We start from the raw sequence: 17,583 nt of genomic DNA on the forward strand, positions 1-17,583 counted from the left end.
ATATATTCAAGGAGGAGATAGATATATTTCTTAATGCCAAAGGGATCAAGGGATATGGGGAGAAAGCAGGAACAGGGTACTGAATTAGACGATCAGCCATGATCTTTTCTGAATGGCAGAGCAGGCCCAAAGGGCCGAATGGCCCACCCCAGCTCCTATCTTCTATGTTTCTAAATCACAACAAGCCTTTTATCCCAGTACCTGAACAGCAATACACTTGAACATTTCTCCCCACCTCTCCAAGACATAGACTCCTGCCGAGTCGAGATAGTGAACGTTTACATAGGTAACATCACAGCTAAGTCTGATCCTCTCCTCATCCAACACAGATACACACTCGCTAGCAACAGTCACTAGCTAGCAACCAGAAGCAGGAACTGTAACTCAATCCTGGGCATCTTTTATTCTATATATAAACTGGCCGAACCCCTCGATTACATTCCAGCCTATAACTCACTCCTGGGTATCTGTTATTCTATATATAAACCATGTCGAACTCCTCAATTAGATTCCAGTCTGTAACTCATTCCAGGTATCTGTTATTCTATATATAAACCAGAATACAGAATAAATAGTACCCGGGACTGATTTACAGACTGGAATCTAATCGAAGGGTTTGGGTGGTTTATGTATAGTACAACAGATACCCGGGAGTGAGTTATAGACAAACCCCACGATTCGATTCCAGCCTGTAACTCACTCCCAGGTATCTGTTATTCTATATATAAACCCCCCGAACACCTTGATTATATTCCAGTCTGTAACTCACTCCCTGGTATCTGTTATTCTATATATGAACCCAGTCAATTAGATTCCAGCCTATAGCTCACTCCCGAGTATATGTTATTCTATATATAAACCACCCGAACCCCTCGATTAGATTCCAGTCTGTAACTCACTCCCGGGTATCTGTTATTCTATATATAAACCCCCCCGAACCCCTCAATTAGATTCCAGTCTGTAACTCACTCCCGGGTATCTGTTATTCTATATATAAACAACCCGAACCCCTCGATTAGATTCCAGCTTGTAACTCACTCCCGGGTATCTGTTATTCTATATATAAACCCCCCCGAACCCCTCAATTAGATTCCAGTCTGTAACTCTCTCCCGGGTATCTGTTATTCTATATATAAACCCCCCGAACCCCTCGATTAGATTCCAGCTTGTAACTCACTCCCGGGTATCTGTTATTCTATATATAAACCCCCCCGAACCCCTCAATTAGATTCCAGTCTGTAACTCACTCCCGGGTATCTGTTATTCTATATATAAACAACCCGAACCCCTCGATTAGATTCCAGCTTGTAACTCACTCCCGGGTATCTGTTATTCTATATATAAACCCCCCCGAACCCCTCAATTAGATTCCAGTCTGTAACTCTCTCCCGGGTATCTGTTATTCTATATATAAACCCCCCCGAACCCCTCAATTAGATTCCAGTCTGTAACTCACTCCCGGGTATCTGTTATTCTATATATAAACAACCCGAAACCCTCGATTAGATTCCAGCTTGTAACTCACTCCCGGGTATCTGTTATTCTATATATAAACCCCCCCGAACCCCTCAATTAGATTCCAGTCTGTAACTCTCTCCCGGGTATCTGTTATTCTATATATAAACCCCCCGAACCCCTCGATTAGATTCCAGTCTGTAACTCACTCCCGGGTATCTGTTATTCTATATATAAACCCCCCCGAACCCCTCAATTAGATTCCAGTCTGTAACTCTCTCCCGGGTATCTGTTATTCTATATATAAACCCACCCCCCCCCCCGAACCCCTCAATTAGATTCCAGTCTGTAACTCACTCCCGGGTATCTGTTATTCTATATATAAACCACCCGAACCCCTCGATTAGATTCCAGTCTGTAACTCACTCCCAGATATCTGTTATTCTATATATAAACCCACCCCCCCCCCGAACCCCTCAATTAGATACCAGTCTGTAACTCACTCCTGAGTATCTGTTATTCTGTATATAAACCCCCCCGAACCCCTCAATTAGATTCCAGTCTGTAACTCACTCCGGGGTATCTGTTATTCTATATATAAACCCCCCGAACCCCTCGATTAGATTCCAGCTTGTAACTCACTCCCGGGTATCTGTTATTCTATATATAAACCCCCCCCGAACCCCTCAATTAGATTCCAGTCTGTAACTCACTCCCAGGTATCTGTTACTCTATATATAAACCCACCCCCCCCGAACCCCTCAATTAGATTCCAGTCTGTAACTCACTCCCGGGTATCTGTTATTCTATATATAAACCACCCGAACCCCTCGATTAGATTCCAGTCTGTAACTCACTCCCAGGTATCTGTTATTCTATATATAAACCACCCCGAACCCCTCGATTAGATTCCAGTCTGTAACTCACTCCCGAGTATCTGTTATTCTATATATAAACCCCTCAATTAGATTCCAGTCTGTAACTCACTCCCAGGTATCTGTTATTCTATATATGAACCCAGTCAATTAGATTCCAGCCTATAGCTCACTCCCGAGTATATGTTATTCTATATATAAACCACCCGAACCCCTCGATTAGATTCCAGTCTGTAACTCACTCCCGGGTATCTGTTATTCTATATATAAACCACCCGAACCCCTCGATTAGATTCCAGTCTGTAACTCACTCCCGGGTATCTGTTATTCTATATATAAACCCCTCGATTAGATTCCAGTCTGTAACACTGTCCCGTGTATCTGTTATTCTATATATAACCCCCCCGAACCCCTCAATTAGATTCCAGTCTGTAACTCACTCCCGGGTATCTGTTATTCTATATATAAACCCCCCCGAACCCCTCAATTAGATTCCAGTCTGTAACTCACTCCCGGTTATCTGTTATTCTATATATAAACAACCCGAACCCCTCGATTAGATTCCAGCTTGTAACTCACTCCCGGGTATCTGTTATTCTATATATAAACCACCCGAACCCCTCGATTAGATTCCAGTCTGTAACTCACTCCCGGGTATCTGTTATTCTATATATAAACCACCCGAACCCCTCGATTAGATTCCAGTCTGTAACTCACTCCCGGGTATCTGTTATTCTATATATAAACCCCTCGATTAGATTCCAGTCTGTAACACTGTCCCGTGTATCTGTTATTCTATATATAACCCCCCCGAACCCCTCAATTAGATTCCAGTCTGTAACTCACTCCCGGGTATCTGTTATTCTATATATAAACCCCCCCGAACCCCTCAATTAGATTCCAGTCTGTAACTCACTCCCGGTTATCTGTTATTCTATATATAAACAACCCGAACCCCTCGATTAGATTCCAGCTTGTAACTCACTCCCGGGTATCTGTTATTCTATATATAAACCCCCCAGAACCCCTCAATTAGATTCCAGTCTGTAACTCTCTCCCGGGTTTCTGTTATTCTATATATAAACCCACCCCCCACCCAAACCCCTCGATTAGATTCCAGTCTGTAACTCACTCCCGGGTATCTGTTATTCTATATATAAACCCCCCCGAACCCCTCAATTAGATTCCAGTCTGTAACTCACTCCCGGGTATCTGTTATTCTATATATAAACAACCCGAACCCCTCGATTAGATTCCAGCTTGTAACTCACTCCCGGGTATCTGTTATTCTATATATAAACCCCCCCGAACCCCTCAATTAGATTCCAGTCTGTAACTCTCTCCCGGGTATCTGTTATTCTATATATAAACCCCCCGAACCCCTCGATTAGATTCCAGCTTGTAACTCACTCCCGGGTATCTGTTATTCTATATATAAACCCCCCCGAACCCCTCAATTAGATTCCAGTCTGTAACTCACTCCCGGGTATCTGTTATTCTATATATAAACAACCCGAACCCCTCGATTAGATTCCAGCTTGTAACTCACTCCCGGGTATCTGTTATTCTATATATAAACCCCCCCGAACCCCTCAATTAGATTCCAGTCTGTAACTCTCTCCCGGGTATCTGTTATTCTATATATAAACCCCCCCGAACCCCTCAATTAGATTCCAGTCTGTAACTCACTCCCGGGTATCTGTTATTCTATATATAAACAACCCGAAACCCTCGATTAGATTCCAGCTTGTAACTCACTCCCGGGTATCTGTTATTCTATATATAAACCCCCCCGAACCCCTCAATTAGATTCCAGTCTGTAACTCTCTCCCGGGTATCTGTTATTCTATATATAAACCCCCCGAACCCCTCGATTAGATTCCAGTCTGTAACTCACTCCCGGGTATCTGTTATTCTATATATAAACCCCCCCGAACCCCTCAATTAGATTCCAGTCTGTAACTCTCTCCCGGGTATCTGTTATTCTATATATAAACCCACCCCCCCCCCCCCCCGAACCCCTCAATTAGATTCCAGTCTGTAACTCACTCCCGGGTATCTGTTATTCTATATATAAACCACCCGAACCCCTCGATTAGATTCCAGTCTGTAACTCACTCCCAGATATCTGTTATTCTATATATAAACCCACCCCCCCCCCCGAACCCCTCAATTAGATACCAGTCTGTAACTCACTCCTGAGTATCTGTTATTCTGTATATAAACCCCCCCGAACCCCTCAATTAGATTCCAGTCTGTAACTCACTCCGGGGTATCTGTTATTCTATATATAAACCCCCCGAACCCCTCGATTAGATTCCAGCTTGTAACTCACTCCCGGGTATCTGTTATTCTATATATAAACCCCCCCCGAACCCCTCAATTAGATTCCAGTCTGTAACTCACTCCCAGGTATCTGTTACTCTATATATAAACCCACCCCCCCCGAACCCCTCAATTAGATTCCAGTCTGTAACTCACTCCCGGGTATCTGTTATTCTATATATAAACCACCCGAACCCCTCGATTAGATTCCAGTCTGTAACTCACTCCCAGGTATCTGTTATTCTATATATAAACCACCCCGAACCCCTCGATTAGATTCCAGTCTGTAACTCACTCCCGAGTATCTGTTATTCTATATATAAACCCCTCAATTAGATTCCAGTCTGTTACTCACTCCCAGGTATCTGTTATTCTATATATGAACCCAGTCAATTAGATTCCAGCCTATAGCTCACTCCCGAGTATATGTTATTCTATATATAAACCACCCGAACCCCTCGATTAGATTCCAGTCTGTAACTCACTCCCGGGTATCTGTTATTCTATATATAAACCACCCGAACCCCTCGATTAGATTCCAGTCTGTAACTCACTCCCGGGTATCTGTTATTCTATATATAAACCCCTCGATTAGATTCCAGTCTGTAACACTGTCCCGTGTATCTGTTATTCTATATATAACCCCCCCGAACCCCTCAATTAGATTCCAGTCTGTAACTCACTCCCGGGTATCTGTTATTCTATATATAAACCCCCCCGAACCCCTCAATTAGATTCCAGTCTGTAACTCACTCCCGGTTATCTGTTATTCTATATATAAACAACCCGAACCCCTCGATTAGATTCCAGCTTGTAACTCACTCCCGGGTATCTGTTATTCTATATATAAACCCCCCAGAACCCCTCAATTAGATTCCAGTCTGTAACTCTCTCCCGGGTTTCTGTTATTCTATATATAAACCCACCCCCCACCGAACCCCTCAATTAGATTCCAGTCTGTAACTCTCTCCCGGGTATCTGTTATTCTATATATAAACCCCCCGAACCCCTCGATTAGATTCCAGTCTGTAACTCACTCCCGGGTATCTGTTATTCTATATATAAACCCCTCAATTAGATTCCAGTCTGTAACTCACTCCCAGGTATCTGTTATTCTATATATGAACCCAGTCAATTAGATTCCAGCCTATAGCTCACTCCCGAGTATATGTTATTCTATATATAAACCACCCGAACCCCTCGATTAGATTCCAGTCTGTAACTCACTCCCGGGTATCTGTTATTCTATATATAAACCCCTCGATTAGATTCCAGTCTGTAACACTGTCCCGTGTATCTGTTATTCTATATATAACCCCCCCGAACCCCTCAATTAGATTCCAGTCTGTAACTCACTCCCGGGTATCTGTTATTCTATATATAAACCCCACCGAACCCCTCAATTAGATTCCAGTCTGTAACTCACTCCCGGTTATCTGTTATTCTATATATAAACAACCCGAACCCCTCGATTAGATTCCAGCTTGTAACTCACTCCCGGGTATCTGTTATTCTATATATAAACCCCCCAGAACCCCTCAATTAGATTCCAGTCTGTAACTCTCTCCCGGGTATCTGTTATTCTATATATAAACCCACCCCCCACCGAACCCCTCAATTAGATTCCAGTCTGTAACTCTCTCCCGGGTATCTGTTATTCTATATATAAACCCCCCGAACCCCTCGATTAGATTCCAGTCTGTAACTCACTCCCGGGTATCTGTTATTCTATATATAAACCCCCCCGAACCCCTCAATTAGATTCCAGTCTGTAACTCTCTCCCGGGTATCTGTTATTCTATATATAAACCCACCCCCCCCCCGAACCCCTCAATTAGATTCCAGTCTGTAACTCACTCCCGGGTATCTGTTATTCTATATATAAACCACCCGAACCCCTCGATTAGATTCCAGTCTGTAACTCACTCCCGAGTATCTGTTATTCTATATATAAACTACCCGAACCCCTCGATTAGATTCCAGTCTGTAACTCACTCCCGAGTATCTGTTATTCTATATATAAACCACCCGAACCCCTCGATTAGATTTCAGCCTGTAACTCACTCCCGAGTATTGCCTATACTCCTGTATATTGGTCATCTGAGTGCAGGGACTCCCTGTCACTGCCCCTTCCCATGAACTCACTGGTGGATGGCTTGCAGGAACTTTCTCTGGTGCTTCCTCACTTTGGCATGGTCTATCTTCTTGAGTAGTTTCGTGTGTTTGTAGATCAGCCAGGTCTCCCGCAAAACATTGGCTGCAGCATTTTTTATCTGGTGGAGGTAGGGGAAAACAAAAGATTAGGGAAGGGAAGAGATAGGAATGATGGAGGAAGCAACTGAAATTATTACCATAAACCTTTCCAAATGGAGGGCCTCACTCTCAAAACTGGATGTCACCATCGGAACCCCTTTCAAAGAATACATCTCAGCATTAGGACCTTCTCAAAGAGGGAGCGTCACCATGAGACCCCTTTAACAGAGAGTGCCTCACTATTGGAACAGTTTCAAAAAAGGGTATCTCACCACTGGGTCCTCTTTATCAGACTAAGTCTCACCATTAGAACCTCTTTATCCGAGGGAGTCTCACCATTGGAACCCCTTTTTCAAAATGAGTCTCACCAACGGAACCCCTTCATCACAGGGAGTCTCATCATCGGAACTCCTTTTTCAGCATGAGTCTCACCATCGGAACCCCTTTATTAGAGGGAGTCTCACCATCGGGACCCCTTTATTAGAGGGAGTCTCACCATCGGAACCCCTTTATTAGAGGGAGTCTCACCATCGGAACCCCTTTATTAGAGGGAGTCTCACCATCGGAACCCCTTTATTAGAGGGAGTCTCACCATCGGAACCCCTTTATTAGAGAGAGTCTCACCATCGGAACCCCTTTATTCGAGAGAGTCTCACCATCGGAACCCCTTTATCAGAGGGAGCACCACACTGTTGGAGGGTCGGCACTGACAGGGCACCACACTGTCGGAGGGTCGGCACTGACAGGGCACCACACTGTCGGAGGGTCGGCACTGACAGGGCACCACACTGTCGGAGGGTCGGTACTGACAGGGCACCACACTGTCGGAGGGTCGGTACTGACAGGGCACCACACTGTCGGAGGGTCGGTACTGACAGGGCACCACACTGTCGGAGGGTCGGTACTGACAGGGCACCACACTGTCGGAGGGTCGGTACTGACAGGGCACCACACTGTCGGAGGGTCGGTACTGACAGGGCACCACACTGTTGGAGGGTCGGTACTGACAGGGCACCACACTGTCGGAGGGTCGGTACTGACAGGGCACCACACTGTCGGAGGGTCGGTACTGACAGGGCACCACACTGTCGGAGGGTCGGTACTGACAGGGCACCACACTGTCGGAGGGTCGGTACTGACAGGGCATCGCACTGTTAAAGGGTTGGTACTGACAGGGGAACGCACTGTTAAGGGGTGAGTACTGACAGAGCACCGCACTGTTAGAGGTGCCACCTTTCAGATGAGATGTTAATCTGAAACCAGTCTGCCCTCTAGGTGGATGTAAAAGATCATGTGGAAATAACTGGAAGAAGAGCAGGGTAGTTCTCCCTGGTGTTATGGTCAACATTAATCCAATATCATTAAAACAGATTATTTGGTCATTATCGCATTGTTATTTATGGGAACATGTTGGGCACAACTTAGCTCCTGCATTTCATACAATACGGCAGTGACGACGCATCAAAGGTACTTCTTTGGCTGTGAAGTGCTTTGGGGTGTCGTGGGGTCATGAAAGGCTCTAATAAATGGAAGTCTTTCTTTCCTCTGCTTCTCCTGAACAGGAGGGCAGGCAAAGTGAAAGCAGAGGCCTAGAATTAGGCCTGAGGCCTGCTGTCTCAGCCAAAGAATAAGTTCTCTCATGCGACAGACTTGAACACCTAAGGTCACAGTGGCCATCTAACTTTGGTGACAGATCCCAAGAATCCCAAAGAACTGGTGAATCAAACAAGGCGTTCCTGCCCTTCTGCGATGATGCGCAGTAGACTTAGACAGGTATGGAAATTCCAGCCTGCTGCAAGCATGTCAGCGTAACCTTGTGTCAGACACCCCCACACTCTGGCAGCTCACAGACTTCCTGTTTTGTCAGCAGTCAGGCAGGCCCAAGGACAGAAGAAAGATTCCTCTCCCTGCCCCAGCTGATAATTGGCCAAGACTGCCAGATGTTTCCCATGTCTCAGGCAGGATAGGGACCATCACCCAGTTATGCGTCTTCTGAGGCCCATCCAGCGAGGGTGGGGTTGGGGGCAGGAATCTCGGCACCTCAATATTGCTCCTGATCGCTGCTCCTGCTGTGAAAAGTGCACAGGCATGCGCAGGCAAAGGCATGGGCTCAGCCTACCCACATTCCCTGTCCAGAATCACGCTGGAAGAATAGTCACTTGGGGAGAGGTCCCAGAGGGCAGTTGGACCAGCAAGGGTGGGGAAACACTGAACAAAATCCTTATCTTAAATATATAAAATGGAGGCCCTTAAAAATAGCAACAGGGAGATGCTGGGGATCATTTTATCTGCCCTTTGTGATGTAAGGAATGGCAGGAGGAATAGCACCCATCACTCTAACATTACTCGCTGAAGATTCTTGTCCACTCCCATCAATTCACTCACTCACCGGTTCTGTTTGACGTTCCAATCCACAGGTGTAATATCCGCGGACTGACCAGCACAGGGCAGTACGGCTTACGTGCTGACGAGTGACAAATGCTTACAGAGGTTCATAAAGCCTGGGTTGCCTTACCCGCTTGGTGAGCTGTGTATCCATCATGAAGTTATGGACGTGCTTCTCGGCTTTGGTTAGTTCTAGTTTCCTAGCAACGACAGCTACCACCAGAGCTGTACATCCTGCACCCTTGGGGAGGGGGGAAGGGATCAGAGAGAGAGTGAGTCGCAGGCAAACAGAAGAGAGCGAGAGAAAGAGAGAAATGTATTCTCAGAGAAAGGGATACACATACACACACACACAGAGCCAGAGAGGGCAACACAAACAGAGAAAGAGTGACAAATGGACAGAAAGAGAGAGAGACAGGCAGAGAGACAAAGGCAGAGAGAAAGACAGGCAGAGAGACAAAGACAGAAAGAGAGAGACCGGCAGAGAGACAGACAGAAAGAAAGAGATAGATTGATGGGAAAATAGAGAACCCATGTACACAAAGCCAGATAAAGGGAGGCACAGGCAGAGAGGGTGTCAAATAGATGGGAGGGGAAGTCAGAGAGGGACACACACACATACAGATGGAGAAATAGAGAACCACATGCACAAACAAATAAAGGGAAACACAGGCAGAGAGTATCAATTGGTTAGAAAGAGAGTCAGAGAGAGAAAGATAAACAGAGAGAGACAAATAGAAACAGAGACAGACCAAGATAAAAAGAAAGACAGACAGAGATAGAAAGAGAGACAGGCGGAGAAAGTGATGCATGAGGAAGGAGACAGGAAGGCAGATTAAAAGAAAATAAACAAATAGAAACAGAAACAGAGAGAAAAAAGAACAGAGCAAAAGGCACACAGACACACAGAAAGAAAGAGAAGTGGGGACCCAGAAAAGGGAAGGAAGAAGGAAACAAAGAGGAGATTATTTTTGAACAAGTGATTTCTTCTCGAAAGTAAACAAGCTCTTCTCCTGAAGCATAAACACTGATAAGATACGGTCTCCATTGCCCCTCGAATGGGTTCCCGGAGAAGACTCCAAATTCACACACACACACCTCCAACCCATCACCATGCAGTACAATGATTTCACAATGCGTGAAGGAGAGAGGGGAGCAGGACAGTGAAGGAGAAAGGGGGGTCGAGACAGAAAGAGAGTGAGAAAAATAGAGGATGGAGAGAGAAACAAAGTGGAAGGGATATAAAGACCAGGGGAGAAACAGACAGAGAAAAGAAAGAAACAGCAAGAATGGGGGAAGAGAAAGAGAGTCAGCAGAGAGAAAGGAGGAAGATAGAGCAAAACTGGAGAGCAGGGAACAACAGACAGATAAAGAGGATGAAGAGAGAATGAGAGAAATGGCAGAGAGAGACCCCGGAGAAAGAGAGGAGGAGAGAACAGGGATGAGAGAAAGACGGACAGAAAGAGGAGAACGGGAGAGCAGTGGAGAAGATGGCAGCAGACATCTCAGAATACGCTGCCTGCTGTCTCACCCAGTGATGGTTAAGTGGTGGGAGAACCAAAGAAGGGAAGGAATGAAAATAAATTGAAAATATGTAGACAGGTTAAGTTCTCCAAGCGGGATTATAAACTGCTTAGTGTGTCCAAACAATCCGTCAGTGTAGCCTCACTCCCAGTTCCCAAGGGGGCCACTGTCAGCCAAGCAGTGAGCGCGACAATATTAATCCTTGATAATTCACTGACAGATTGTATGAGATTTTTAATAACAGGTTTTAAATCATTCAGATAATTCCCTTGTTGACACCCGTCTGCATTAACTCAGATTTTGACACAAGTTACAGATTGCACTGAGGCATCACTCTGGTCACATGACTGGCAAAACCAATCCTTGAATGTGCTGCTTTATCATGTGGTTCAACATGATAAGTGAAGGCATTGTGGGCAAAAACCATTTCAAGCATGGTACTGAGCCCCACAGAAGGGTTAGCACAGGGGTTGTCGGATTTGGACTCAGCATCTCTGAAGTGGGGAGGGGTACAATCAGCGGTATCTATCCAGTACCCCAGTGAGAGTCAGTGTCTGTAGGACCCAAACCCCAGTGAGAGTCAGTGCCAGTGGAACCCGTACCCCGGTGAGAGTCAGTGTGTGTGAGACCCATACCCCAGTGAGAGTCAGTGTGTGTGGGACCAGTACCCCAGTGAGAGTCAGTGTGTGTGAGACCTGTACCCCAGTGAGAGTCAGTGTGTGTGGGACCAGTACCCCAGTGAGAGTCAGTGTGTGTGAGACCTGTACCCCAGTGAGAGTCAGTGTGTGTGGAACCCGTACCCCAGTGAGAGTCAGTGTGTGTGGAACCCGTACCCCAGTGAGAGTCAGTGTGTGTGGAACCCGTACCCCAGTGAGAGTCAGTGTGTGGGAAACGTACCCCAGTGAGAGTCAGTGTGTGTGGAACCCGTACCGCAGTGAGAGTCAGTGTGTGTGGAACCCGTACCGCAGTGAGAGTCAGTGTGTGTGGAACCCGTACCCCAGTGAGAGTCAGTGTGTGTGGAACCCGTACCCCAGTGAGAGTCAGTGTGTGTGGAACCCGTACCGCAGTGAGAGTCAGTGTGTGTGGAACCCATACCGCAGTGAGAGTCAATGTGTGTAGAAACCGTACCCCAGTACAGGAGGCGATGATGTAGTGGTAATGTCACTGGACTAGTAATCCAGATGCCTAGGCTAATGCTCTGGGGACATGGGTTTGAATCCTACCACAACAGATGGTGAAATTTGAATTCAATTAATAAATCTGGAATTAAAAGGTAGTCTAATGGTGACTATTGTCGATTGTTGTAAAAACCCCTCTAGTCCCACCAATGTTTTTTTAGAGAAGGAAATCTGCTGAGTTGATGATCCATTTCGGCCTCCTCCTGAGGTCCCCTGCATCACAGATGCCAGTCTTCAGCCAATCCAATTCACTCCACGTGATATCAGGAAACAGCTGAAGGCACTGGATAATGCAAAAGCTGTGGGCCCCGATAACATTCTGGAAATAGTACTGAAGACTTGTGCTCCAGAACTAAGTGCGCCCCTAGCAAAGCTGTTCCAGTACAGCTACAACACTGACATCTACCCAGCATTGTGGAAAATTGCCCAGGTATGTCCTGTCCACAAAAAGCAGGACAAGTCCAACTCGGCCAAATTACCGCCCTATCAATCTACTCTTGCTCATCGGCAAAGCGATAGGATGGGTCGTCGACAGTGCTATTAAGCAGCACTTTCTCAGCAATAACATACTCACTGATGCTCAGGGCCACTCAGCCCCTGAACTCATTACAGCATTGGTCCAATAATGGACAAAACGGCTGAACTCCAGAGATGAGAGTGACTGCCCTTGACATCAAGGCAGCACTTGAGGAAGTAGGAGCCCTAGCAAAACTGGAGTCAATGGGAATCGGGAGGAAACTCTGCTGGTTGGAGTCATTCCTAGCACAAAGGAAGATGGTTGTGGTTGTTGGAGGTCAATCATCTCAGTCCCAGGACATCACTGCAGGATTTCCTCAGGGTAATGTCCTAGGCCCAACCATCTTCAGCTGCTTCATCAATGACCTTCCTTCAATCATAAGGTCAGAAGTGGGGATGTTCGCTGATGATTGCACAATGTTCAGCACCATTGGCCACTCCTCAGATAATGAAGCAGCCCATGTCCAGATGCAGCATGACCTGGACAACATCCAGGCTTGGGCTGATAAGTGACAAGTAACATTCGCGCCACACAAGTGCCAGGCAATGACAATCTCAAACAAGAGAGAATCTAACCATCTCCACTTGACATTCAGTAGCATTACCATCGCTGAATCCCCCACTATCAACATCCTGTGAGTTACCATTGACCAGAAACTGAACTGGACCAGCCACATAAATATTGTGGCTACAAGAGCAGGTCAGAGGCTGGGAATTCTGCAGCAAGTAACTCACCTCCTGACTCCCCAAATCCTGTCCACCATCTACAAGGCACAAGTCAGGAGTGTGATGGAATACTTTCCACTTGCCTGGATGGGTGTAGCTCCAACAACACTCAAGAAGCTCGACACCATCCAGAACAAAGGAGCCCGTTTGATTGGCACCCCTTCCACCATCTTCAACATTCACTCCCTTCACCACCGATGCACAGTGGCAGCAGTGTGTACCATCTACAAGATGCACTGCAACATCTCACCAAGGCTCCTTCGACAGCACCTTCCAAACCTGCAACCTCTACGATCTAGAAGGACAAGGGCAGCAGATGCATGGGAGCACCACCAACTGCAAGTTCCCCTCCAAGCCACACACCCTCCTGACTTGGAACTATATCTCCGTTCCTTCACTGTCGTTGGGTCAATATCCTGGAACTCCCTTCCTAATAGCACTGTGGGTATACCTACACCCCAAGGACTGCAGCGGTTCAAGAAGGCAGCTCACCACCACCTTCTCAAGGGCAATTAGGGATGGGCAATAAATGCTGGCCTTGCCAGCGATGCCCACATCCCATGAGCGAATAAAAATAACCCAGTGAGAGTCAGTGTGTGCGGAAGAAACCTCAGTGAGAGTCAGTGTGCGAGGAACCCGTACCTCAGTGAGAGTCAGTGTGTGCGAGGAATCCGTAGCTCAGTGAGAGTCAGTGTGTGTGAGGAACCCGGACCTCAGTGAGAGTCAGTGTGTGTGAGGAACCCGGACCTCAGTGAGAGTCAGTGTGTGTGAGGAACCCGGACCTCAGTGAGTGTCAGTGTGTGTGAGGAACCCGGACCTCAGTGAGAGTCAGTGTGTGTGAGGAACCCGGACCTCCGTGAGAGTCAGTGTGTGTGAGGAACCCGGACCTCAGTGAGAGTCAGTGTGTGTGAGGAACCCGGACCTCAGTGACAGTCAGTGTGTGTGAGGAACCCGGACCTCAGTGAGAGTCAGTGTGTGTGAGGAACCCGGACCTCAGTGAGAGTCAGTGTGTGTGAGGAACCCGGACCTCAGTGAGAGTCAGTGTGTGTGAGGAACCCGGACCTCAGTGAGAGTCAGTGTGTGTGAGGAACCCGGACCTCAGTGAGAGTCAGTGTGTGTGAGGAACCCGGACCTCAGTGAGAGTCAGTGTGTGTGAAGAACCCGGACCTCAGTGAGAGTCAGTGTGTGTGAGGAACCCGGACCCCAGTGAGAGTCAGTGTGTGTGAGGAACCCGTACCTCAGTGAGAGTCAGTGTGTGTGAGGAACCCGGACCTCAGTGAGAGTCAGTGTGTGTGAGGAACCCGGACCTCAGTGAGAGTCAGTGTGTGTGAGGAACCCGGACCCCAGTGAGAGTCAGTGTGTGTGAGGAACCCGGACCCCAGTGAGAGTCAGTGTGTGTGAGGAACCCGTACCTCAGTGAGAGTCAGTGTGTGTGAGGAACCCGTACCTCAGTGAGAGTCAGTGTGTGTGAGGAACCCGTACCCCAGGGAGAGTCAGTGTGTGTGAGGAACCCGTACCTCAGTGAGAGTCAGTGTGTGTGAGGAACCCGTATCTCAGTGAGAGTCAGTGTGTGTGAGGAACCCGTACCTCAGTGAGAGTCAGTGTGTGTGAGGAACCCGTACCTCAGTGAGAGTCAGTGTGTGCGGAACTTGTACCCCAGTGAGAGTCAGTGTGTGTGAGGAACCCGTACCTCAGTGAGAGTCAGTGTGTGTGACGAACCCGTACCTCAGTGAGAGTCAGTGTGTGTGAGGAACCCGTAGCTCAGTGAGAGTCAGTGTGTGCGGAACTTGTACCCCAGGGAGAGTCAATGTTTTTAGAAGAGGCGGGGAGTAAAACTGCCAAAACATACCCTAAACTGAACCCACATTCAGAGTTGGTCAGTCTGCATAAAATCACTTCCAGGAGTACGGAGGTTAGGAGCCAACTGTGAGTCTCACAAAGATTCTCTCAGTTCTGTGAGAATTATAGATGATCCCTTACTTTGCAACAAATTCATTTTATACATTAAATATTAAACTAAGGATTTATCTGCCCTGCTTGGCAATGACGTCAAAAGCTTTAATAATTTCTGAAACTTTTCTCTACCTTTCCTAATCACGGTGATTAGCTTGGGGTAGAGTTTCACAGACAGTATGGTGACTGTGCCTTCAGCTGTCTGGGGCCCCAACTCTGGAATCCCCTCACTAAACCTCTCCATCTCATTCTCTCTCCTTCTCGAAGATGTTTCTTAAAATCTACCTCTTTGACGAAACTTTTGGCTGCCTGTCCTAATACCTCCTAATGTGGCTGATTACACCTCTACGAAGTATCATTGGACATTTTTCTAAGTTAAAAGTGCTACAGAAAGTCAAGTTGTTTTTTTGTCTCTTGCAGGAGATTGCGTGACTGTGAGTGGGGTAGGGGGAGGGGGTTGTGTAATGGGGACAAGCTTGATGGACCAGCTGGCCTTTTCCTGTCCTGTTTGGTAACTCTTTTATCTCCTGCTTCATCCACTTCCCACCTCCCCCCAGTAACTTCTTTACATGTATAGAGAGATGTGGGTGGGCGGGGAGAAGTTGAAACTCCACCAGGGTACTACTGGTTTCTGATGAAAGATCAGTGAAAACCCCTACTCAAGCTCAATTCCAAAGATCCACGTGGGAATCTGATTTCAGGCGAGCGAAAATTGCCAATATGATCTAATTCAAGTTTCACTGTTACACAGGAACAGGAGGAAGCGATACTGGCCCTTGAGCCTGTTACACAGGAGGAGGCCATTCAGCTCTTTGAACGGCAGAGCAGGCTCAATCAGATCATGACCTTAACTCCCTTTACCTTCCTTAACTCCATATCCCTCAATATCATTACCCAACAAAAATCTATCGATCTCGGCCTTGAAAGCTCCAATTGATCCCCAGCCTCAAGAGCCTTTTGGGGAGAGAGTTCCAGATTTCCTCTACTCTGTTAAAATGTGCTTCCTGACATCACCCCTGAATAGCCTCGCTCTAATTATGTTGTGTCCCTTTGTTCATGACTCCTCCCCCACCAGAGTAAATCGTTTCTCTCTACCGTATATCCTCTTAGCATTTTAAATAGCTTGATCAGATCATCACTCAAGGGAATTCAAGCCAATAGATGTTAGTCCCTGGATAAGAGTTACTGACTTTCCCATTTGGGAGCCACCATTAACTTCAAAGAACTGTTTCTGACATTACAACAATGATTATACTTCAAAAAGTACTCATTGGTTGTGAAGCACTTTGGGGTGTCCTGAGGTGGTGCTATAGAAATGCAAATCTGTTTTTTTTTTAAAATGTGCTGCCCTGTGTGACACTGAGTCACACAGACCAGGCAGCTCCCAGATTTTGATCCTGGTCTTGGCTGAATTAAGTGAGCTCAGCCAAGGCTTAAGTTTGTGGGGTGGGGAGGGGAGATGGTTCTGACCATTTGCCTCAGTGCCTCCAAGCTGGGGAAGGAGTTCAGCCTGGGGTGGGGGGGCATGGGGTCAATAAGCTGGGGTACCAGTGCCTGACTGCGTGCTGTCTCTGTGCATGGACACCAGTTGAGGACAGTGTATGGACCCCCAAGGTCAAACTTCCCACTGGCATTGACAGTCTCCTATAATAAAAAGTGGCCACATGACTGGAGAGTCTGTGCCTTCAGGCGAGGAGGGGAGCAAAGGGATTTAAAAAGAATATTTTACGTCATTATTTTCAGAAAGCTTTATTCTCCAGTGTATTTCCAATTTCCAGCTGTCTGAGTGGAGCTCCAGGCACATGGCAAGGCTGATTTTTAATAAAAGATAATGAACAGTAGAAGAGCAAGAGCACAGCCTGTCTCCAACTTTTATAAGATTGAGGAAATATTACCGTGAAACCAGCCAAAACTCAGGGGGCAACAAATCATCCTGTTTTCTTGTGATTTCACCCTCTTTCTTTTAAAAAAAAAAGGAAATTTAAAGAATATCATCGGGCAAACCGGGGCATTTTCATGTTCATCACAGTGAGGGATGATAACTTTGGTCAATGGAACTCTTCTGACTTCAGACACGTGATAGATACAAAGTAAAGCTCCCTCTACACTGTCCCCATCAAACACTCCCAGGACAGGTACAGTACAGGGTTAGATACAGAGTAAAGCTCCCTCTACACTGTCCTCATCAAACACTCCCAGGACAGGTACAGTACGGGGTTAGATACAGAGTAAAGCTCCCTCTACACTGTCCCCATCAAACACTCCCAGGACAGGTACAGTACAGGGTTAGATACAGAGTAAAGCTCCCTCTACACTGTCCTCATCAAACACTCCCAGGACAGGTACAGTACGGGGTTAGATACAGAGTAAAGCTCCCTCTACACTGTCCCCAT

General features: G+C 46.7%; 1 protein-coding gene across 5 annotated transcripts in view; it reads right to left on the reverse strand.

Annotated features, from left to right (window-relative positions):
* Window positions 1–17,583, reverse strand: part of LOC137356830 (small conductance calcium-activated potassium channel protein 3-like) — an 81,000-nt gene that overhangs the window by 8,896 nt on the left and 54,521 nt on the right. For all 5 annotated transcript variants that reach the window (XR_010971113.1, XM_068022652.1, XM_068022651.1 and 2 more), the window contains exons 5-6: window positions 9,424–9,534; window positions 6,801–6,928 (exon numbers count right to left, since the gene is read on the reverse strand). Coding sequence is in view for 4 of the 5 variants with exons in the window: in XM_068022652.1 (XP_067878753.1) it covers window positions 6,801–6,928; window positions 9,424–9,534 (239 nt within the window). In the remaining variant the exon portion in view is untranslated. The remainder of the gene's footprint in view (window positions 1–6,800; window positions 6,929–9,423; window positions 9,535–17,583) is intronic.

The sequence above is a fragment of the Heterodontus francisci genome, chromosome 46 (genome assembly GCF_036365525.1).
Source record: "Heterodontus francisci isolate sHetFra1 chromosome 46, sHetFra1.hap1, whole genome shotgun sequence".
In the NCBI taxonomy this organism is placed as follows: Eukaryota; Metazoa; Chordata; class Chondrichthyes; order Heterodontiformes; family Heterodontidae; genus Heterodontus; species Heterodontus francisci.